This window comes from Poecilia latipinna, unplaced genomic scaffold (assembly GCF_001443285.1).
Source record: "Poecilia latipinna isolate Pla-1442-1.1 unplaced genomic scaffold, P_latipinna-1.0 Scaffold501, whole genome shotgun sequence".
Taxonomy (NCBI): domain Eukaryota; kingdom Metazoa; phylum Chordata; class Actinopteri; order Cyprinodontiformes; family Poeciliidae; genus Poecilia; species Poecilia latipinna.
Genome location: NW_015113117.1, coordinates 215,241 through 240,030, shown reverse-complemented (window position 1 = coordinate 240,030; position 24,790 = coordinate 215,241). Strand labels below are relative to the sequence as shown.

The 24,790-nt window shown below is 37.3% G+C and overlaps 1 protein-coding gene across 3 annotated transcripts in view; it reads right to left on the bottom strand.

The window, feature by feature from the left end:
- The window catches only part of LOC106952239 (uncharacterized), a 74,991-nt gene that overhangs the window by 31,395 nt on the left and 18,806 nt on the right, over positions 1–24,790 (bottom strand). For 2 of the 3 annotated variants that reach the window (XM_015040235.1, XM_015040237.1), the window contains exons 7-11: positions 22,635–22,700; positions 17,799–17,922; positions 7,812–7,911; positions 5,533–5,591; positions 3,639–3,703 (exon numbers count right to left, since the gene is read on the bottom strand). In XM_015040235.1, coding sequence (XP_014895721.1) covers positions 3,639–3,703; positions 5,533–5,591; positions 7,812–7,911; positions 17,799–17,922; positions 22,635–22,700 — 414 coding nt within the window. The remainder of the gene's footprint in view (positions 1–3,638; positions 3,704–5,532; positions 5,592–7,811; positions 7,912–17,798; positions 17,923–22,634; positions 22,701–24,790) is intronic. The other variant, XM_015040238.1, reaches the window with a different exon arrangement.

Here is a 24,790-nt window from a genome sequence, read left to right as displayed (position 1 = left end):
AGCTCATATAATGAGCTGCTCCACCAGGTGTTTGCTGATTATTGCTGGCTAGTTTGAAGGAGTTGAGTGGGGGAGGTGCAGAGAAGGAAGCTGAGACTCTTGGAAATTGCAGCTGCGCCTTGAAGGCAGGCCTATGTCCACCCAGGTGACGATTCACAGCTGAATGGTTGCCATGGAGATTAAAGGATTTCTTAAACATGCATGGAAGAATCAAAGCAACGCTCCAGATATGTATTCGATGAGGGAATAATATTATGACACACTGTAAAGCTTAAAAAAAAAAAAATCACACAATATTGTCTCTTTAATAAAAGCATAAAAATAACAAAGGTAAAATAATAGTTTTGTGCATAAGGCAGTAGGGAAAATTTCAAAAGCTGTTTGAAACAACTCGAGTGTTATAATGAATCAATAAATGAAATTCTACAGTGGGGAAAAATGATTATACCAGAGCATTTACCACATGACTTTGCTTTCAGAATGTGGACTGCAGGTTGGACACAAAACAAAAGGGGGAGAAATGTAGCCAGAAGCTTAGAAATCTCAGGAAAGTGTCCCAGTGGAGAGAGACTTATGGTGTGGAGCCGCTGTACTCTGTCTCGCCAGAAGCCGATCAGCAAAGTACACCATAGGTCAGAACCAAGCAGTCGTGGGGTTCAGCTCAGTGGAATCTGTCATGGCTGTGCAGAGACTCATCTCATGCACCGAGGCTAAACAATTTTTTTGCTGTATGGGTGAATTTATAAAAGTAGAAGGAGGAAACCACAGTTTGGACACTGAAACATGCTGTGTCCACCAGCTGCATAAAACCGCTTGTGTTGTGGTGCTTGGCACTCCAAATAGAGTCAATTTTTATGGGGAAATAAAGTACGTTTGATGAAGTAATATGGGATGGATTTTAGTCTAAATAGAAAAAAGATGACCCAATTTTGATGACACTGCATATTCTGCCATTTCCAGAGGAAAAATGAAGAATGCAACAAGAATTCTAAACTAAACTCTCAGATAAAGTTGAAGCTCATAAAGTTGCACACCAACACACAAACAGCCAGACATGAAACCACACAGAAGAGCACACAGCCTGGCCCTTCTTGTTATACTTGCATTAAATGGTTTTAACAAAACCAGTTAAAGATTCATGCATCTTTAACTTATACCAAAAATAAAACAGACTTATCTGATATCTCTTCCTGATGTCACACATCGTTGCTTTTCATTTTCCCATGTCACACAACGAAGCATTCTGTCTGAGGCATTCCTTAAAACACATCGCCAGGCACACCTCCACTTAACTCAAATATCGTGAATATAACAATCTTAGTGCATGTAAACTTCTGACTTTAAAGAAATGCTTGTATATCTTTTCACACAATGTATGCAAACGACTGGTTTCAGCTCTTAGTGCAGTTTGGTTCAAAAATCCATCCTGCAGAAGCTTTTTCTGTGTAGAGGCCAGAAGACAGCAGGCTAAACATTGTCCCTAAATGCACCTGACTCCCCAGCAGTAAAGTGTGGTTTAAGAGACTGCAGATGGTTTTTGCTCTCTTGTGCATTTAGAGTCCTTTGTGGATGGTTATTTTACCAGATGGCCTTTTATTTTGGCCCACCATGCTCACCGCTGCTTTCAATGGTCACTCCCTTCGAATGTCTGCCCAGGGTCTCAGAGGATCTTGCTTCTCCAGCCAGTTTTTATTTTCATATGGCTTACCCAGTGTCTTGTAAAAATTATTCACCAGAAAACATTAGAACAAACCCTAACCTATCACTAACCTATTTTGGTGGAATTTATAATTTAACACAGGTTGTATTTGTGAAGGTGAAGAGCAATTTTTCACAATTTTTAACGTGTTTTAGAAATAAAAAGTAGACTACTTTGTTTTTTTGTCATGATGGTGTAAAACCTTCTGAGCCACATGAACAGACACTCTCAGAAGACAACTAACAATGAAAGATTATATTGCAAAGAATGAATTATAAATGTACTCAGATCTGGGAAATGACTGGAGGCCAGGAATCAGGAACTCTGAGAGGAGACAGGACAGGTGAGACTGGGCTGATGGTTGAATGTCCATGAGATTTTGAGCAGCGCTTATGTAAGTTTGTTTAGAGAAAGATGCCAGAGAGAAGTGAATAGGGTGTAGTTGTTGATCCTTGTGTGGTTTTCCAACAAGCGGTGGATCTTGTGGCGGAACGAGGATCGCCAAGGAGACAGAATATTGGCATATTCAAGGAGAGTTTGAATATGCCAAACGTAGAGATTGTTCCCAACGAATCAGATTTGTATGGAGTCTTGAACAAGGAAATCCAGAGAAACTCAGGCAGGGAAACCAGGTGGACATAGGAACACCAAGAGAGCAAGGGAACACTATGAGACAGGGAGGGCTTGGGTTCACCACATAGGGCTAACACCCAGGCGTCAGAGCTCTGGCAGCCAGCTCTTACTCAGAATGCTGCAGATGTAGCGAATGTAGTGAGAAGGAGGACAGCTGATTTCTGCAGGAGACTCCTGGCCTCGCAGCTGGAGGAAAGCAGGTGGTCCAGACACTCCAGGGTAATTCAGACAGTAACTCATTAGTGTCGGATTTGTCACATGTTGGCTCCTCACATGAATATACTCCAATATGTTTTCAGATGTTGGTAAACTGTCACCACAGACCGTCAGGGTGGTTATTCCTGCAGTCCTCCAGTGGTGGGCTGCCTCAGTGGGCATTTTCCCTCAGGATGTCCAGAGACCTTCACCTTTCTGGAGCAGAGATATCATGTGCCCAAGGCACTGATAAAACATTTCTTAATTTAAAAAATATGGCTGATGTTCTTACAGAATTGAAGTGCATTAACAATCTCTTGTTTATAATTACTCAATATATTTAATTATGATACTTCTGATGTTCAGATTACACTGAAAATGATTACACTGAAAAGCTGGACTATACTGTAATCTGAGTAGTCCTATTTATAGTTTTTTTTCTTTCCATGAACTACGTCTTTTGGCTTCTATAAACCATTGTAATTACTGTAATTAATAAAGTAACTCATAGGCCAAAAAAAAAATAAATAAATAAAATCCAGTCTTGAAAAAACAAACGGTGAAGGACACAGCCTATCGTCGATGGTCGATAAATTCGTCCAATCATGCAACCTTACGATAAAACAATCCAATTCTTTGGCTTTTTCCATGTCAGATTATCATCGGGTTATTGTCAAAAGTTGCACACTCCTTACTAATTTTTATCCTTTTCTATCAGGTTTTCAACAAATTACAACCCACCATAGCATGCAGCTTTTTTGAACAGAAAATCCCTAATAATTTACATTGTCAACAGTACACTTTAATTTTCATTTTTGACTGAAAACTCCTGAACATGATGTTAAAGCCTACAAAAAGATGTACACATAATAAAATAATTGATTGGACCAGGCTCTCTGGGTTTTGTCAAATTTATGTTATTAATCCAATAAGCAGGACAGAATACTGAGCTGAAAAAAGTAAGGGATTCTTATTTGTTAAGAGTGCTGCATCTAGCTGAGTGAACTGTACAGAGCATGAAGTTTTGTCTGAGTGTGTTTTTTGATTTCTTTGAGTTTCTGACTGATGTTTTACATAAAGGATTTGAATCTTCCTACTTTTGTCCATTTACCAGAGAATGTTCAGAACCATGCAGGTTGTCAGACCTCCAAGAACTGCTCTCCGAAACCACAGGATCTAGACAAAAACAAAATGCAACATCTCATTGGTAATGAGAAAACATGTTATCTGTTTTATATAATAACATCTGAGGCCTGCAAAGCCTGTCTGTACAAGTACAGCATGGAGCACACAATGAAAAGTTTCTATGTAGATTATCAAGTTGGAAAACATCACTGAATCATCTCTATAAAGAATCTGTCATTCAGCAATTCATAGTTAGGCAGATGATGCTAACTATGACTAACCCATTGTCAGATTAACCCTCAGTGCCTTCGTATCAGATAATCCTATCATTTGTTAGACAACTGACGGTATAAAAGAGTGAATGAGACAAAAAAATGACTTGAAAGGAAATCATTAGAAAAATTTAGTTAGTCCAATACAGACGCGTGCTCAAATAGAGCACATTATTTTATTCGGTCATTGACGGTGAGAAAATACAGCAGACAAAATGCAAATATGTTTTTACTGACATTAAAGTAGAACATTTAAATCTCTTTTTTTCCTGGCAGTAATTGTAAGAAATTTATTTACCTGAGCTTTCAAAAGCAACTTAAGTGTCCAAATCAAACTGTCTAAAAAGTTGGTCATTTTTGTTTTATTAATTTTTTTTGTCCTGTTGGGTGTCTATGTTGTTTCTAGTTAGGGGTTCCACCCGAAAAATAACTTTATGATGTTATCAGACATGAGATTTTTTTTTCATGATGGTCCAGCTTGCAAGAGCATTTTTTTTTCTGACCAATGGATTTATATCTTATCTAATCTTATCTCGTATAAATTTCATTTTCTCACATCCATTTTATCCAGTTAAATAAGTAAATTAATACAGAATTCTACCACCCCATTTCAATGGATATCAATCTCCCAGCCAGTAGGCACTATGGTGGTTTAACTCTAGACTCCTTGCCAACTGATGTTTGGCCACCAGCCTGAGTTTAGTCTCCATAGTAACCAACTGTTGTACTGATTGTTGTTTGGTGGTAGTCTCCATTACTTCCAATCCACAACATCACCAGACGCTTAACAGCACATTGTTTCACCATTAGCTGCCAGTGAACAACCAGGTCCAGATGGATTATCAGCGGTTGTCATGGGGACGGTCAAAAACAAAAACACATACGTCTAACTTATGGGTGTACATGCTGCGTGGGTTATTACAGCTCTAAATGATCCATTCTATTATCCAAGGGACAAATTTTATTCCTTTAAATAACTTGATATTGCGCTCCATGGGAGGGAAATATCAAACTCTTCCAATATTTCTTTGGAAAACATCTTAAGCACTTCAATGACCACTTTGCACATTTTATTAAGATTGTGGAATCTCTGCTCATCAGAAAACTGCAGAAACAATTTTTTTAACATGTGAAATTATGCTAATTATTAATTTCCTTATTTTATTATGTTCTTAAAATGGTACCCTGAAATCCTTTTTGTAGCTTAGACAAGCTTCATTTGTTTGTCAATATAGACAGTAAACAAATGATCAAACAAAGTAAATATGACCCAGTTATCATGTAGGGCTTTGTTGAAATCAAAATGTTAGAAAACTCTGGACCAAAAATTGAAAACTTATTTCAGTCAAACCAAACAAAACAAAGAAATAGGGTCCATATAAAAGGCATCTTCAAATTCTTTTAAATAAATATTTTTCATTCCTCTGGATAATTGTTAATTTTAAACAGTTTTGTAGATATCAATATTTCATAGTATCGAAACAAGGAGCTGCGAGAACTGAAAGTCATTCAGTTCCATTGCTTGTTTTTAGAAGTCAGCAGTGAAAGAACATCAAAACAGACAACAGAACAACAGGTAGAGGCAAATTAAGTCTAAGAAGCAATTACTTGTGTTTTGTTGTGTGAGATCTGAGAGAATAGCAGAGGCATCACATTCACAATCCCACCTGTGGAGACATGAAGAAAACAAGAGGTTAATTTCTCAGTCATTTACATAGTCTGATTTATTTGTGTTCTTTTTTGTTTTTTTTGACTTGTTATTTTCTGGAAGCGCCTCGATCAGAATGTTGCAGCAAATTTCCAATCTCCAGTTTTTATAAAGCTTTGGTCCTGTTCAAGTGCTAGTTTAGATTTTTATTTATTTTTTTCTGGAAGTGAGCTTTTTAGAAATCTAATCGTAGGGCCATTTGTTCTGGTGAAAAAGAAGCACTACCATTCTCTTTTAAAATTGTAGACTACTCTGGATTCACAAAATTCTTCTGTGGAACAAAGATTAACAAGGATTAAAAGACATGGAGAAGAGTGTTTTAATTTATTAAAAAATAAATTAATTATGGAGAGTTTGGCCATTTCTAGATTTTTCCGTAGAGCATATGTAAAATATTTATATTACATAAATATTTGGGAAGCTGATATACCTAGGCTCAGTGCTACTTGACATGCTCTTGGCTAACGTTTGAAAAGCAGTCAATCTGTTGTTTATTTTCCTCTGAGATGATTGGATGAGAGCAGAGATCAGGAAGACTGTGGCTGTTGGAGTCTGTGGTATGCTAGACATTCCCCACTGTGTTCCAACAAACTCCAACTTTTCTAAAAGCCTAGTATTATCAATAAGAATTTCTCAGAATGTCACTTAAAAGAAAAATCCTAAGTAACTCATTCAGCCTTCCTGTTAGCTGCTGGACATCTGGCTCTCTCTCACTCTTGCAGTCAGAACGAACCACAAATTTGTAATAAAATATGCAGATTCCATTAAATAGTTTCTCACATCTCTTTAACTCATCTGAGCTCATTTTTAAACAAACAACTAACTTTGCACTTTCTGCTCTAAGTTACTGCATCCACACCAAAGGAATGTTGTCATGGTGACCTGGTATGCTCAGTTCACTGATTGCAAGAAGATTTTTGAATATCCTATATACTGGTCATCTGTTACAGTTGACCTAGCTAAATTTTGTCAGAATATTTGTTGTTGTTTGAGAATCTAATTAAATTATGCACATAGATTTGTCTGATCTATACAATAATACTCTATGTATAATATTGATATTGTTTCAAAGCCTTCCTGCTTACCATAGAAAAAACAGATCTTTTATATAATCAATGGAGAAGCAGTAAAAGGAAATACTATTTTGGATATAGATGTACTTGTTTCTAATGTTTTTCTTCTTTTAAGTTTCTTTTGCTTGAAAGTTATCTGACAGATTTTTAAATCTGGACCAAATTTTCATGATCAAGGGAAGTCTTTTTTAAATCTCGACAAAATGACTTGAAGTTGTTTTTTTGCATTCCAAACAACTCGGAATGACAAACTGCAAAGCGGCTGTCACAACTGGCTGCTTGCATATTCCAACAGGCCTCTGAAGTAACAGAAACCGCAAAAAGTACAGTCAGAGCTGTCACAGAGAGGCTAATGTAACTGAGAAATCATTCCTCATCGTACCACAGCTGATGCACAAAATCCATGCTGCTGCTGATGGTAGGAAAAAATACATTTAGGGGAAATCCTTACTAAGAGACAAATACCAGACCACAGCTGTTAGTTTGTTCCATTTTGTTGTAGCCCACAAACACTTTGAAACTAAGCTAACTAACGTGAAGCGATGTGACTGACACTAGCATGCACTGCTAACAGTGGCTGGGAAAACAGATGTGGGTCTCAGGTGGGAATGATGTGGAAGGTTTAAATTGCACTGCAAACTGCATTTAGCAGATTTCAAAATGAGGTGCAGCGTCTCCCAAAAGTCTCCACATCCGTATTCAAGAGTCAAGATTTTGCAATGTAAAAATATGAGACTATTTTATATCATTTCACAACTTGTTACATCATTAATGTGGCACTTATTTTGTATAATCAATCTATCAGTAGGGAAAAATTAAAAAGGGTTAGATTTGGTGCATCTTCTTTATACATATTTATTTGTTTCTGAATTGAATTTTATTTTATTTTTATTATTTCCTTTATTTAAACAGATAAAACCCAATTGAGATCTCATTTTCAAAATGGACATGAGTATTCTTATGGTTGCTAATCAGTAATCCTCAAGGAACTCTCAGCAGTCTTTAGTATTTTTGACTTGAAAAAGACAGCAATAGAAGAAAGGCAGAAGGACCAGAAAGGATAAGGCAGAAGAAGGGAAGTGATGATGAACAAAGCTGAGCCTCACCTAGAGCCACGGTGCCCATTAGGAAAGGTTTCCCCATCTGACTGAAGTCACTGCTGCTCTGGAGGCCCACCTCAGAGCCCACTGCAAATGTCACCACCACCTGAGACACACACACACACCCGCACACACACACACACACACACACACACACACACACACACACACACACACACACACACACACAAAATACAGAGTGGTAAAAAAGTTAAAGAAGCATATCCAAAACAGTCCAGCTTTGAGGAATTTAAATGGTCTTCAATGAACCTCTGCTTATAAAAGAGGCAATCAGTATTAGGTACATGTTAGAAAAAAATGTTCATTAAAAAGAACAACCAAGACAGAAATAAAAGTTAGAGAACTACCATGAGTTACAGATGTAGGATAGCAGACTGCTAACAAGGGAAAGGGATTATGTCTAAAAATAAGGTCAAAAGGCAACAAATTAATAAATGATAAATCAAATCAATGTAATCAATAAATGCAATTGACTCTTACTATGTAGCATAAAATACTGAAAACGAACAAACATTTTTACAACAGTGCATGTATGATTTATTAATAACTTGTTTCCTTTTGTTTTGTAAATGATTTGGTTTTTGTCTGAGATAAGGTAATAAAAAAGATGCAGAAGTTTACTAATAATCTTAATTTACATAAGAGATTCAAGAAGAAAGACATTATTAAAAGGAAGCTAGGAGAATTCCAGTTTGGAGTTTTCTACACAGCAAACATATAGAAGAATGAGTTCTGGACAAATGACATACATGTAATATATTACATGTGCCTTAAAAATAACACTTTTCATCAACCATGTCCTACAGCCAAACATAGTGGTGGCTGCAGTTCTTAATCAGAAACAGAGAGAATCAAGGTAAATGGTTTTCCAGGTTGAGGCTGGACTGAACATTGGATACTTTCTATCCAATCTGACTGAATATGAGCTATTTTGCAAAGAATGAGATTGGATTTTATAAAGTACTGACTCAGGGGGCCTGAATATAACACAAATCAGGCAAACTTTTTATTTACAAAATATTTGGGAAACAATTTTCTGTCTCTGTTGACAATTATGTGTTAATTTGTGTTGTATATCACATAAAACTCCCAGTAGAGTGTATTGATTGATTGTTATGGAGAAAAATGAAAAAGCTGAAAGATTGTCAATACTTCAGAAAGACACTGTTGGAGCAAAACATATGGCAACTGATGGGGAGGACAGGAAAATACAGAAAAGACTGGAAAGGCAACTAGTTAGTTGAAATTAGGTAGAAAATGTTATACATAATTTGGGGAAATTAATATTTATTACATTTAGATATAAAAATAACTATTTTAAGAGTAATTTATACCTGGAACAGACTTGAAAAGATGTTTTACAGATGGTTGAGTTCACTCTCTCATGGTGGGATTATTCCAGTTCTGTTTGGAGGAACAGCAGAATCCGTTTCAACCACACAAACACACACGCTCCATAAACCTGACTGTGCTGTCCTCCTCTCAGTGATCTTAGCGCCCTGCACCAGGCTGCCTTGCTCCCCTGCTATCATGGGAGCCAGTGGCATTAAAGGTTCAATGACAACTTTATTAGAGGTGAGAGTCTGGAATCCTAAGCAATTATTAAGCCTGAATAAATGTCACACTAATTATTTCCAGAAAGCCGTGAAATTGCGGTCGATTCTCCATGAATAATCTCCCCTCCAACACTGCTCAACTGCTTGGTGCATGAGAAAAGTGTGTGTATGTGTGTGTGTGGAACAATGCAGCATTTTCATGTGTGGCTGATGTAATGACTAAAGCTACACTCAGGCCTATTTCACAATGACTTAATAGAGCTTCTACAAAGGTGCGTAAACTTCATTTGGGTTCTCCTGTTATTTTATTTAGCTGCAGGTTTTTGTGTGAAGCAATCAGTCAGATGTCAGGCATTAAGGAGCTGCTGGTGCAGCACATCGATTTGGACAAAATTACAGAGAGAACAGAGCGCTGGAAAGAACAGAGGAGGAGAGAGGCGGAAAGAGGGGAATTCATTTTCACCAGGACGCAGGGGTCCCATAAGGCTGGGGCAGATGTGATTTTATTCTTTAATTAGCATGTGTAGTTTTTGCTATTCCCCAGCGAACGGGATGGAGCGCAACATGAGAGGCAGCTGAAAGTTAACTTCAGAACAAAGCGTTGCATAATGGATCTCCCAGATCCAGATGGATAGCGAAGACATGCTGGCAGGAAATGGAGGTAGGCAACTTCACAGCTGTGTTTGGAGGGAAACACTGCTGTCAGCCATCTCATCTGTCCAATCACAGGACTGGAATTCACATGTCTGAGGAATCACTATTGCCATGTTTACAATCAGCCACAAACCTCACTGTGTTTTACTGGGATTTTATGTCAGTGCGTTATTGTTAAGTAAAAGGAAAATGATAAATGATTTGAAAATTGCTTTTCAATAGAAACTGGAAATCTGTCGTTTGCCTTCAGTTTGAGCTCAGATTCAATGAAAAGAATCTGTGAACGTTTTTCTCAGTCAATCTAAATCTATGATCTAGACTTTGACTGAGCCACTAAATGCATGAACAAGCTATGATCTAAATTAATTTTCAAACTTGTTTTAAGCAAATTCCTTAATACTGATGAAAAATTACTTGTTGTATTGGTAAATTATTTCACTTGTGCCAAAAATGACTTGGTATAAGTGAAATAATCTATGAACTCAGAACAGGAATCAAACCTATTAGAACAAAAAAATCCAGAGAAACTCCTATTAGTTTAAACAGAGAAATTCTTACCAAACATGGAGAACCAACATCTAGTTTTATCACAACAATCCAGAGAAATCCATACTAGATTATAAATTACAGACTACTTCCATGTAGAGCATTTTAAACTGCTTTGTTGCTGAAATTATGCTATATAAATAAAATGACCTTACTAACGGGACGAGTACATTTTCATCAATACTAAGGAATTGTTTTAAAACAAGCTGCTATGACAAAACAGCATATTCCAGTTCCTGCCAAATTCCAGCAACTTCACACAGCCATGGAAGAAGAGAGGACCAACATTCACAGGCCACAATCCAAACCTAATCAACTCAAAGGACATGTGTTGCACTGCATGAGGCAAATGGTGGTCACATCATATTTCTGCTGGTTTTCAACCCCCCCAATAAAGCAAAGCGTCACATTTCACATTTCAGAGTGGCTTTTATTGTGGCCAATAAAGGCGCACCTGTAAACAATCATGCTCTCTAATCAGCATCTTGATATGTCACGCCTGTGAGGTGGGATGGATCATCTATGCATCCATTTATGCAGAAAAGTGATAACTGTCACAGATTTAAATCAGATTTAATTTAAACAATATTTGAAAGTATTTTGTGCATATAGAAAATGTTTGATTTTGAGTTCAGCTCATGAAAAATGGGAGCAAAATCAAATGTGTTGCATATTTTCGTTCGGTGTCTAAAGCTCCAAAAATTAAATGTTGCATAATATTCAATCTTTAAAATTCTACACACCTCTTTTATGAAATGAGCTTTCCCAAATGAGAGGGCTTTCACTTTTCATATGTCCTCTAACATTGTTTTCCTGCAGCTTATGCCCCTCATCAGTTCTGTTTATTCATTGACATGCTGGCAGATGAACGGATGCTGTGGGGATTAGTTACAAAGACATTGATTTTAGTGTTATTAAATCTTGTGCCGCAGGCGGCAGGAGAGTCAGCCCAGCGGTTTATACTGCAGCCGTCAAACGACTTGGGGGACAGACGTTAGAGGATGACCACATCAAAAAAGAGCCTACATTCAAAGTCGCCATCTCCTCAGATATAACTGTTTGACCACGAAGAACAATTTCTATCTAGAACTTAAGCTGAAAGACGTCTTTCTCATTAAAAATACCTTGAATAAAGTGAACAGTAATCACAGAGGATGTTAGTCTTAAACTAGTGGGTGTACATGCATAACTGACCAGGATCAGGGTTATGAAAGTTTTGGGTTTTTCGTTATAGTTCAGTTTCACTTCATTGTGACCTTTTGTTTGAATAATTCAGTTAGTTTTAGTTAGTTCTTAAGTGTGTTTGCTCGTTTTTCTTAGTTAACATTACTTCAATATCAAGTTTTTGTTTAGTTTTTATTAGTTATTGTAGTAGTTTTAGTTTTTCATACTTTGGTTAATTTTAGGTGCAGAATTCAAAGACTATTGTATTGTGATTACATCAATTGGGTAATGAATACTAAACAGAAGATATAATTTTCAACAAATGTATTCAATTATTGTTGAATAACCAACCTACTCTGATATTTTCTCTCAACTTTTGTCGTCATTTTGCAGATTAGCATTAGCGCCGCCTGGAGGAGCATGAAGCACCAAAATTTACCCGCAGCTGATGTAACCTGTTTGTGAGGGGTAAGAAATAAAAACATCAATTTCACATCAGGCTAATAAATGGATTCATGAACATGAAAATGATAGATATTTCTATAATTTCAGTAAGTTTTAGTTTTATAAACGCATGATATAGTTCCTGTTACTTGTAATTTTGCCCCATTAATTACCACTTTTATTTAACAAAAATGTTTTAGCTTTGTTATTTTGTTAGTTTTAGTTGATTGATCAGAATGCAGCAGGATGCATGAGACCAACATCAGACTGTTCAGTAACATGCAGTCAGTGAGCCGCGTCTCCCCAAAGGATCTCCTGTCCTTGAAGAGCAATGAAGAAATGGGACAGACTGCCTCACACAGCCTTTTGAGCAACAAACACACACTCACCTCAACAGAGTCTGTGTCATGTAGGTGGTGGTTCAATTTCGCAGTCATTATTGACGCCTATTTTTTAACAGGAAACTGATAAAATCATCCTGACACTTCATCATGATGTACCTCCTCATGCGCGTTATTTTGGGAAGTAGTCAGCGTGTTTTTGCACCCTGTAGATGGAAATGTAGACACACACACACACACACACACACACACACACACACACACACACACACACACACACAGACAGATGAAGGAACAGTGACCTGGAGCTAAGTCCCAAGCAGAAGGAGGTGCTAAGATTTAGAGGCTCAGCTGTGTAGCAGGGCACTGAGAGCTATTCCTTCTTCTGTGCATCAATATGAGTGAGAGCTGGTCAGGCAAGGCCGAGTGCTCCCGAATAAAACACACCACTGTCAAGAACCAGCCATTTATGACCCAGCAAATGGGATTTTTTTCTGTTTCTGGTTGAAATATTAATGTTTCTATCTTCGTATACTTGCAAAGAAAACAGTTTTCAGACTCTTTAGTGTAGAAAGAGCCCAGAGCCCAGCCCAGCAGTCCAAAGAGGTTTACCAGAGGGCAACCTGGAAACACAAAGACAATCAACCCTGCTCACAAACATTTACACTTACAGGAAGGGTTAAAACAGAGCATTAATGTTTTGGACTTTGGAAAAGAAACCTGAACACCAAAGCAATCTAGGACTTACATGACAGACACGCAGTAGCACATAACAATGCAATGGAAGTGGTGCATGTTTTTCTCTTTTTTAATTTTTTAATTTTACTGTGCCATGCAACTTTATTTTAGTGCAACTATATCATTTTGGTTCTCTTGTATATATTTCTTGTCCCTTCTGTACATTCTTGCATTACTCATTATTTAGTTTCTGTGCTGTCACACTGACTTATAAATATATTGAAATTCCTTAAATAATTAAATTTTTCCACATGAAAAGCTCAAAGTATATTTATTGGATATTTTATCTGATAGGCCAATGAAAATTAGAACATAATTAAACAGTACAGAAAATGATGTGTTTTTTTTTTTTTTTTTTGCTTTATTTACAATTAACATTCTTATTCTCTCTGAAGGAGTGTGGCAGCCTGACTGAAGGTTAGGTTTGGTTTGCAGAGCAACATCTGACTGAACCACCAGACGTCTGGAATCACGTTCTCTGGGTTAATGAGACCACAGTGGACATTCTGTCCATATTCCACAGTTTGGGAAATAAACTCTGTATATCAACACAAACACCTCACAGCAACTGTACAGCACAGTGGTGGAGATGATTGTGGTTTGTTCTGTAGCCACAGGCTCCACTATCCTTAAAGACACTGAATGACTAAAGTATTCTGCAGTCATGCTGAAGTTGGACTGAAAAAAGACTAGTCCAAGCAATGGATGAATATTGTATTAAGAGAAGTGGAACCATGTTCCACAACAATGTGTGAGATATGATAAAGTCTTCCAGAAAACAGCTGCTTCAGGTGATTATTGCTGCTACAAATTGCACTTCTAGATTGCTGGAATGTAGATTGTTTTTCACAATCTGCTCCCATTTTGGCTTTGTTACTGTAAAATAATTCAAAAAGAAGGACTGTGTTGTGTGCGTGTGCGTGTTTTTTGCTCTCTTGAGGTTAGACTGAAGTGTTTGATCTGCAAAAATCCGGTGGCTTCAAATGTCATATTGCAAGTTTCATTGAGATATTATGTGACACACCTACACAAACCAGTGCACTGTTTGTAAAGGACACAATTCTATAAAACATAAAACATGTACTGTGATGAACATTTCTTCTTGTTTTTGTTCATCCATGCTTTATTGGGCTTTTGCTTACAAACATATTGGTTGCAATTTGATATCAAAATAAAGAATTTAGTCTGAGTGGAGATTCTCTACCACTGCTTGTACTGCACTTCAGTAACCAATAAAGATTTGTCGATATAACAGCATTCAACAAAGTGTTGTGTTTCTCTGTTTTTTAAGTACTGGTCCTAAAAATTTACTATAAAACAACATTAGAGTGGAAAAGCAGAGGCTAGACACAACAGAGGTACAGGCACTGGTGATGGTGGTGTTGCCTAGTAACCTTGTTCTCAGTGGGTCTACTATGAACTGCATTCCTTCATTTAAATCATTAATCAAAGGGACACACAGATCCTGTGGCTCTTTTTTCTGTCTAGTTATTCCTGCTTTTCATTCTAATATATTTTTAAAATGAGTAGTTTACTCTCATAAAGTATGACAGAATATGATCAAACAAATCCAGTCCTGTGCTTATTGATATTATTGTGAATTAAAGCAGACTACAAAGGTATTGCAGAACAATCTTTTTAATCATCTGTTGAAACTCACATAAATAATATTACCCTTATGGATACAAACTGAGGCACTGGCAGAATGAAACATCCCAGAGAAGAGCGTGCCATTTTATACCAAACATTCTGATACGAAATGACCAAAACTGCAAAAGGATAAAATGATAAAAACGTCTTCTAAAGGAATTCAAATCCCCCCAAAAGGTTATCTGAGGAAACCAGCATGTGGCTGACCAACTTTAAAATTTTAAAGACCAGTGGCAATTTTGCAATGAAAGAGATCAGTGAGTACCAAACTCCCTCGTGGGGCAGCACATCCACCTTTCAGTCTTGCAGCAAGTAGCACAGGTGCATCTTATGCAAAAAAAAAAAAAAAAAAAAAAGAGAGGGGGGACAGCAAAAAGCAAACAAGACATCACCAGAGTGGCAAGTAGTGCATATAATACAGAAGTTGATTTAGTTCAGAGAATCTTAGTATTTACTGTTCCGTTGAGAGGTTATGTACTTTTGTCACATTAAGGCCCTGGGCAATCGACTTGTTTAATAAAATAACTGGCTAAAAATAAAACAGCAAAACATGTCTGGTCTAGAACAGTTATTAAAGTTAATAATGCTAAGTTACCATAGGCAATATGTCTGGTGCAAAGATGGAAGTCATTGTATGCAAGTAGTGTGTTGTGCAGTAATAAATTTGATTTGACAATGAATAACTTAAAAAAATGCCAAAGTTAACAATTAACAAAACTAATAATTTAGATACACATTACCAAGTCAGGGCACCACCTAATTATCATGAAATAATAACCAATTACTTCTCACTCTCAGTAACTGGTGTGTGAAGATGTGCCTGATAAGGCTTAGCTCATGAATAATGACAGATGAAAGATTAGGTTTCACTCTGATGTTTCCAAACAGACACAGAGAATAAACACAAACACCAACTTCCAGAAAACATTTTTTTCAGTCAACAAATGAAGGTAGTTACATTCTCAATTTAACTATTGGAAAATGGAAGAAGAATCAAGACTAATGAAATACCAAAGAAACAGTAAAAATTAAAAAAAAAAGAATAAAACCAGTAACCAATAAAAGGATGAAATGTTATCGCAGTTTGATATCATTGTGTTTACTTAAAAACCAAGTTTTGCCTTGAATAATTTTGAATGAGGCTAAATTAACTAATAACTAAGATTAGTTTAAGACTAAATTATCTCCTCTTCACTCCTAGTTGGTGTTTGTGTGCCAGTATTCTGGCAATTTTTACCAATTCAACCTGGAAAACCATTTGTTATTAGCTGACTGTTTGCAATGGTTCTTTCTATCTACATACATTTTGGAGGTAGTAGGGTAGTGTGTGCTTTGTAGTGCAGACTGGTAAAATGATCAACAGACTATCAAAAGGTGCATCAAAATCCACACTAAACTTCTCCCAAAGTAAACAAGATGTGAGATGTTTGCCAACATGTTGCATCTGTATTACAGCAGCAGCAGCAGATGTTGCTTCTAGCTCTACAGCTCTTTCAGACTGTAATCATCTGGGATGCAATTGTGTTAAATGGACTCTGGCCCGTACCCAAAGATTTCTCTCCAGAGCTCCCAGTGAGCCACTGACACTTCAAAATGACAACGAGCACTGACCTGGAAAAGCTCAAACCAGCAAATACACAGTGGTGCTCAATATGTCTGACAACTTCTGCATGACAGGACAAGTGTTTCCATCCATTTTCCCAGCATGACCTCATACTGGAAGGACGACAACATTGCATTTCTCAAGAAATGAATGAAGGACGCACAACAAAGAAGGCACCCAAGACAAAGTTATAAAGCAGAAACAGTGGAGCAGAGAGTATTTTTACAAGAGTTAACTCTCCTGTCCTAACTCTTGTGTTTGGATCTCAGGGTACAATAGCATTTAGCAATATGCTTGGATTTTTCAGCTTTACTAGCTCTATTTTCAATTAAATATTTTAAATGTTTTTTTTTTTTTGTTTTTTTTGTGAATTTGTGAATAGGCAGGTTTCTAAGAATAAATCTGCCAATGAGTGAATCTGTAAATACTGAGCCTCAAACCTAAAGTAGGGTCCACAGTAAAGTGTAACTGATTTGTAGAAAGATATAAATGGTAGCTAACCTTCAGCTGATGTGTAGTACTCCAGGAGTGTTCACAAACCAAAACCCTGATTTGTTAAACTCTTGGTCTATGCTGTTGATAGACTCTAGCATTGACCATCTGACTTAATATATCATACGAGTATACAATGTAAAGAGTAAGAGAGGTAAACACATTTAAATTAGCCTGATTCTGATACCACACTTAAGGAAAACTAATTCTTTGTTTTGCATTTGCCCTTTACTTTTGTCCTGCACCTTTTACTGTGACCACCAATGAATCTAAAATATTTTAATCAGTAGCTCTCTTGCATATATTCAAATTACCTTAAGTGACTCTCTGCTTTGTACAGAGTGTGGGCTACATGCTTCAGTATGGGACACTCGTTTGTGAAGAGATGTTTTCTCTAATTTCCCATGAGGGCCGTGTTGCATAATGTAAACACCAGCCTGGTAAGAGTGTGTGAGAACATCCATTTATATATAGTCTTGTTTGTATTAGGTTCTTGTCTTTGGATGAATATTAAAACACTGCATGAATAAAGTTTTGTATGGTGCACATAAGTTCAAGGGACATAAATACTTTCGCAAGGAACTTGATAAAATAAGAACATCAGGATTAGCTAACTTCTTCTTTATGCCAAATTATCAAATTATTAAAAGTCAGTTTTATGACATCCACATTTTTTTTAAAATCTCCAGCTTGACCCTTCTGCTTCTCTTCTGAAAGATGTTTGAGTTATCACCAGAACAATTACCCTGGAAAATGCTTTAATAACAACATTAGGCAGAATTACCGTAACAATGAGCAGGATTCCCTTCAGGAGGGTGAGCAACGAGGTGATGGGCTGAATGACTGTGTGGCCAAGTAAGATGGCAAGGGACAGAATCCAGGTGAAGGCGGGGATCACATAAAAGTGTCTGTGGAGACATGGAAACACATGGAGAAATCCTACCTGTTAGCTTTAATAAATCACACGTCTGCTTTCATTGAGGGAGAAATATTTAATCAACATGCTGTTGCCATGGAGATCCAACAAACAGTATCCTTCTAAAACACATCTCGGCGTCTTTGTTCAACTGACTTTTTTTTTTAAGGATTAATTATTGATTTGTTTTACATCTGCTTGGAGTGACACATTTAAATGAGTGCTGAATTGTTTGAGTTGCACTCAGGTAGGTTGGTACGTTCATGCTGTTCAAATAGCAGCTCTGTTTTTCTTAAGGAATTCTGACATTTTCACAGAAGCTAATACTTTAAAGCCAAGAAACCCAATAGACAATTCAATTTGAACATTTGAAAAACAGCTGCTAATGTTTACTCAGATTATATGAATTGTTTGATAATCTGAAATATTCAATTGCACAAAAGAGCCAAAAAAAAAAAAAAAACCTACATGGGAGCAAATAGGTCCAACATGTTATAGCGTTATATAAAGATCAACAAGGTATTTCTTATATAACATAAAATATGAAGTAGAGAAAAAAAAATTTAAAAAGTAATGCGGGCGGTATTAACAAGAGCTAAATTACTAAGTTCACCATCTGTAGAGATAAGGCTGAGCTTGGTTTCATCTTAATTAAACACATGAGATTTAACTGATATTTGCGGGTTAAGGATAGTTTTCTAATCCTCTTATATTTTAGGCTCAAGGGAAAATCCTGACTTTTTGAATACTAAAACTCGCTTAAACTAAGGTTAAATCACAATGAAGTGAATGCTGAGGTGAAATGACTCTCAGTAAGGCTGTAAATCCTCTGCAGCTCAGGGGGGGTTTGTGTCCAAGGCGCCCACCACCCTGCGAAGGCCATTCTGCACACAAACCTGCAGCACTCTATTGACTGCAGCATCCTGGAAGCAGGGGGAAGATGGTTTATCCAAAGGAGGCCTCCCAAGATTTTTTTCACTCCACTAACCCTGCCTTCCTACTCCCACAACAAATCGCTGCATCTCCCCTGGCGCTGAGCGTGCTGATAATGAAGCACCCAAGCGTGCCAATGAAGCAGTCCGACCGTCCCGCAGAGTGTGAATAATATTATTTGGGTAAAGGATTTACTGGGGCATGACAAAATAAATTAGCCCTGTTAACTGATAAAGGTAATTATAGGCCTTGGAGGAAAAGAGGAGGTGTGAATTGAGGGGAGAGACAGCAATCACCAGAAGAGACCCAAATAATCCAACTGTGAGTTTAAACAGAGCAGTATTCTGGCTTTTACTCTACTTCTTTGGAGTATTCATTCAGTTTAATCACTGTAAGCAACATTAACTACTGTGACTAATGCATTGCATAAAAGTTTTGCAGAAAAGAACAAAAGCTCAGTAAGCCAACAGAGGGAGCAACCTAAACAAATATCTGATTCTGTTCTTAGTTCAATATAGTAAAAAATATCCCTGTGCTTTCACATAGCACTGCATCAAACGATCCAAACCCAATGATCAACCTGCTTACCCCCTCGTCTGTGGTGGTGCTGCACCAAGAACCACTGAAGGAAACAACACCAAAACATCTGAGGAAACTGAGCGCAACTTCCTTCTTCACAAAATGGAATCAAAACTGGAGTGTTCTGAGATTTTGGTGGTAGTAGGATTTCTCTTGTGTCTTTGGTAAAAGACCAGAAGTCATCTCTTCCAATAGCGCTGGACTCACATGTTTGTTTTGATTGTATTTACCCAGAATACCCTGCACTGTAGATCACTTTCTGCTTTTGGAGCAGTCTCCGGTTCAAATATGTATTTGAACCACACCAGAGTTCACTTCAACTGAACGGAGAACCAAGGTTTGTAGAAGGCGCAGAGTTTGCATTTTTGGTTCGAGTTCACATTCACAGCTCCCTAAACAAACCAGAATTTCTAGATAAATAAACTGGAGTACGACTAACATGGACTAAACACAGCCTAAGTTGATGTTTTGAATCAGAAAAAATGGGAAGCATAAGGATTGAACTCCATCAAAGGTTGAAGATCCTTTACATCTCTTCCCAAGTTCATCTATGTCCACTAGGTACATTTTGCTGAAGGAAAATACATCTAAACTCATGAATGTAGTTGAAAAGTAAAAGATGAAAAGCAGCATCACCTAAAAACCTCGTCAAGATGTGGAGCAGCAGGTTTCCGACCACAGATTCAAAGAAAGTAAGCCCTGACCCACCTGAATACAGGCTGACCCAGCTGGCTGTAGGATGCTGGAACATGTACAATGATTAGTTTTTTTCTATCACTAAAATAAAGATGTCAGATCTAATTCTATGGATGTCAAGGAGTGACATTTCAGTCAGGCAGGGTATGCATATACAACCAGGAGCTCTGTTTATGTTCATGTATAATTCCTACAAAAGACAACTTTTAATGACCAGGTTTAATTTGTTCTCATGTCTAGTTTAGTCTTTGAGATGGTTTCATGTCTAACAAACACGGTTCCATTCAGATACATTTGATGTAGCCGGGTGTCTTTAAACTTTGATATGAAAGCAGATCTTTCTATCAACATCTGAAGCAGTAGGTTCTATATGTAGCATACGACACAGTCATTTGCTTTGCCCAAATTTAGCATCTAATTTCAGCATCAAACATGTCTCTGATGGTTATCTTCAAACACTTTTTGAAGTGCCTAAGTTCCTGTTTTACAGCAACAACTCACAGAACAAACATTTGCAGCAACATGACATTCAAAGTAACACCCGCTAATTAAAGTCCATTAGCACAGAGATGAGATGCAGATTTGTTTTTTTCTTATCATAATGGAAAATAAAATAAAACCTCAATGGTATAGTTTCCTCCCATCTCTAAAGTCTTCCAAAAGGTCATTTGCTGAGTTTTACAAGCAATTACATGCAACTGCTCAGAGCATTCCTCCTTACTGGAATATCATCACTATATCTGAGGGTGTGTTGTCTTTTTAGAATTCTAAGAAAACTCCTGTTATTATCTGCAATGGGATCTTTGCAATATACAATTATATATTTGTTTTTGAACAACCAAGGAACCAAACTGTAGTGAGAGGAACTCAGCAGGATCATCCTGGTCAAGAGATAATCAACTTTCGTTTGTCCACAGGAATGAGGAATTTCAATATGGTTTCACCTTCCTCTCAATGTAAATACATCTTTAATATCATATACACAATTTATAAAGAATAAAGGATTTAACAAAGCAGGCCTGACTGTGCCACCTTCCAAGTCCTAATCCCAAGCAGAAAAGGTTTTTAATTTCCGCCCATATGTTGGAACGAGTGAAAGCACACAGTGATCAGAAAGTCCTAAAGTTTAAAAATGTGTCCCTTAAAACTTTGTAGCAGCACTGAGGAAATATTTCCCACATCTGTTCACATAGGCAAGCTCTAAAAGTTTATTTTTACTGTGACAACAAAATCTCCTTTCCCTTTCATACAGAGAGAAAATGATGTGAAATAATTTTTAAATGGATTCAAATGTTTGTTTTATGACATTTTTGCCTCATATTCGACTTTCTACAAAGGATTAAATTTAAACAAGCTCCCTATCTATTTTAAATTTTTAAAGACGCTGTCCTATGTATTGTACATCATAGTCAAGTAGCAACAACCCTCTTCAGCACATCATCAAAACAATTCTTCTCTGTTATGCTATTTACATTTGTTCTTAGGAGCATTTCACTGAAAAGCAGTTAGTATGATAAGCTCAGCAGATGTGCACCTGGCACGCTAAGTTTGTTCTGCTGGTTTTACCACTGTACAATGGCTGCTGGAAAATAAAAATATTTTGCTGTCGGCTGCCATGCAGAGCATGTGTCATTACATTTTCCTCCAGTCACATGGAACACAGCTACACAGCTTCATCTCACTTTTGCTTGCAATCTCCCTGCAATGTTGCCAAAGGAAGTTTAGGATTGTTTCACAGCTATTCTATATTTTCCTAATTAATTTTCCTAATGCAGTCCTGATTCCAGTGATAGATGTATTTTGTTTTTCGAAGTCAACCAAAAATGTTTCCAGGAAAAATGTAGGGGTGGACCAATAATTCGCCTTGGCTATTCCTTTGGTTTGGGAGATCGGCGATCAACTGATGCATGAGAAATCAATCAATCTTATCCCCTGATTTTCTCTACCTCTGCTAAGGTCTGAAAATCAGCCACTGTTCCCTTTTGCTTTGCAAAAGAGAGAGCAGACTGACCAACCCGCCATCCGAGTCACATCTTCACATGGACAGTTGACAATAGTCACCACACTGCTGCCAACCTAGAGGTTTTGTCGTTATGCTAAGCAACTTTTCAGACAGCAAAAACATCAACAAAAAAATGGTACTGACCAAAATCTGAATGAGCGGGTCAGGCTTTTTTTAAGATCAGCGATCGGCCAGAAAACTGCAGTCAGTGCACCACTAAAAAGATGTAAATTTCTTTGTAATTGAAAACCTCCAGTGAACCATAGAACTCTACCTATTTTTACCCTGCACGGCTGCTTTCACACACAGTGAAGGAGAGCAGAGAATCTCAAAAGTACATTTGCTGCTTAAGCTGATTATCTAACACTAAACTGGAAAAGAAATTCTATTAGAGATTTAAGAGGATGCTGATTAAGTTTGGTTTTGGGTTTCATAAAATGCTACTTAAGTCCAGCCAGTACACATTATTCACATCGTTCTTAAATTCAACTCACCTGATACCAAGAAGAGCACCAAAAGCCTCGCTGCCAGCCAACACATAGCTAATTCCAATTGATATACTGTAAGTAAAAACAAAACAACAATCAGGACAGAATGAAATAAAATAGAAAAATATATAAATGATTAGGTATCAAAGCTTTTAGAGAAGAGCTCCTTCATTGAACAAAACAGCTTTTGCATGATCAAAGTGTCTGAAAGATATGAAGCAATACGAGATTTAGTTTTAAAATCACTTCCTGTTTGTAAAGCAATGCCTTTATCCTCCACAACTGTTCCAGTTTCAGTTTTTCAAAACAAAGGATGCCTTTGGGATCAGCGTTGGCATCTTCTCTTCATGTGCTCCTCGAACATCACACTCTGAGAAGCAGAATTTCCAAAACAATGTGCATGTCTTTATAAAGAGGAATGGCGTGACAAGTATCAGAGTGGAATGCTTTTACAGTTGGTTTCAAGACAGGTTTCAACAATTGTTCACTCCTTACATGTTAAAGCTCCTGTAATCTCTTAACAGTTGGTTACTAAGACTGCAGATCTAGCGCTAGTTTCTCCACACATCTAAGGGCTGAAGTACACCCAAGCTTTTGATTCTGCTCACTTTCAAACCATTCAAAGGAAATACTAAACAGATGTAGGAAGAGCCGTTTTCAATCTAAAAGAGAAAAAAATCTACATCTACAAACCAAAGACCTTTGAAAAGAAGAAATTATTGCAAAAGTTTGAATTTATTGCTAATTTGAACTAAGTTATACTTTGTCAAAAATAATTAATACAGGAAGAAAGAAAGAAAATGTGTATGCCTAATTATTTTTTATTGTAGCAATCATTCTTGTTTATTCCTCATTAATAGGTGCCAGTTATAAGGAAAATTATTCTATGGGCTGAGCAGCAGAGATGTGTGTGGGAGTTGTGCCCAGTAAAAACCTGCTAAATCGTCTCTGTCAATTCCAAACAGCTTAATCTGCTAAATACTCTTGTTTGGTAAGATTTACTAAATTGGATGGAATAAGTTTGATGAAACAAAACGTACTGCCAATTTAATTATTTGTCTAATACAGCAGTATGTGTAAGAACTGTAGGGATTAGCACTGACAGCCCAGATGACAGAGTTATGAAGCTAAAAGCGCAAGTTCAAGCTGGAAGACTCAGCCTCCTCTGTTTCGCCCATCACTGCGTCATGCTTGTCTCCAACCTCAGCGCAGGACCTCACCTGGCGTGTCCAATTATCAATCAAGCTCTGCATATAAGGATCCACAACCACGCCGTCAGCCGCTTTCCAGCTGTGTTCAACCCACCACCTCCCCTTCTCCACCCGCATCCTTCGGCTCTGTAGGAGAGCACCCTTTCCCGACCTCCACCACCAGTGTCAGGCCCTGGGGGGAGAGCATCCCTAATCAGCTTCTGGGATGTTCACCCGAGTTCACAGCAAATCTCAGCTCAAATCAGCTGCTGGGGCCTGAGCGCTAATGAACTGTTATTCATTCCTGTCATAAAATGTTTTAATGGTTCCTTTTTCTCCGTCTCAGTCTTTCCAGATCGAACTGTCCCAACAGTTTGAGATGTGGGACGATTGCTGGTAGCAGAATCTCATCTTATTACTAAGAACCTTTCAGAGCACTCAGGTCTTCTGGTTCTGGTCTACTCTGCTCTACTCTCTTCCTTGAAAACTGTTTAACAGCTGAAACACTGAGTTCCTTCAAATCAAGGCTAAAAACACACCTGTGTTTCAGCTGGTCTGCAGTTTTCTGCAAGTTCGATACAGATTAGTGGTGCATAGAAGCTGAATGCTGCTTCTCCACATTTGGTTCTGGTCATGTAAATCAGTGATTCTTGAGAATAGGGACAGAATGGGTTTAAATTTTCCCAATTTTTTTATTTTATTTATTATTTCTCAACCTTATGTATACAAATATGACAAATAATGTTTTGGATATGTAAAGATGCTAAGTTGCAGGCTACCAGTTGCAACATTTTTGTTTTTTAAATTACATTTTTAATCGACCTGACCCAGGACTTTGTCATCACCATCTGACAAAAGTAAATGTAAAATAGTTTTTTAATTAGTGATATTTTACTCAGTTTTACAGACAAATGAAAGAAACAAGAAAAATATTATTTAAAAAAAAAAAAAAGTCCATCTGACAGAGTTGAC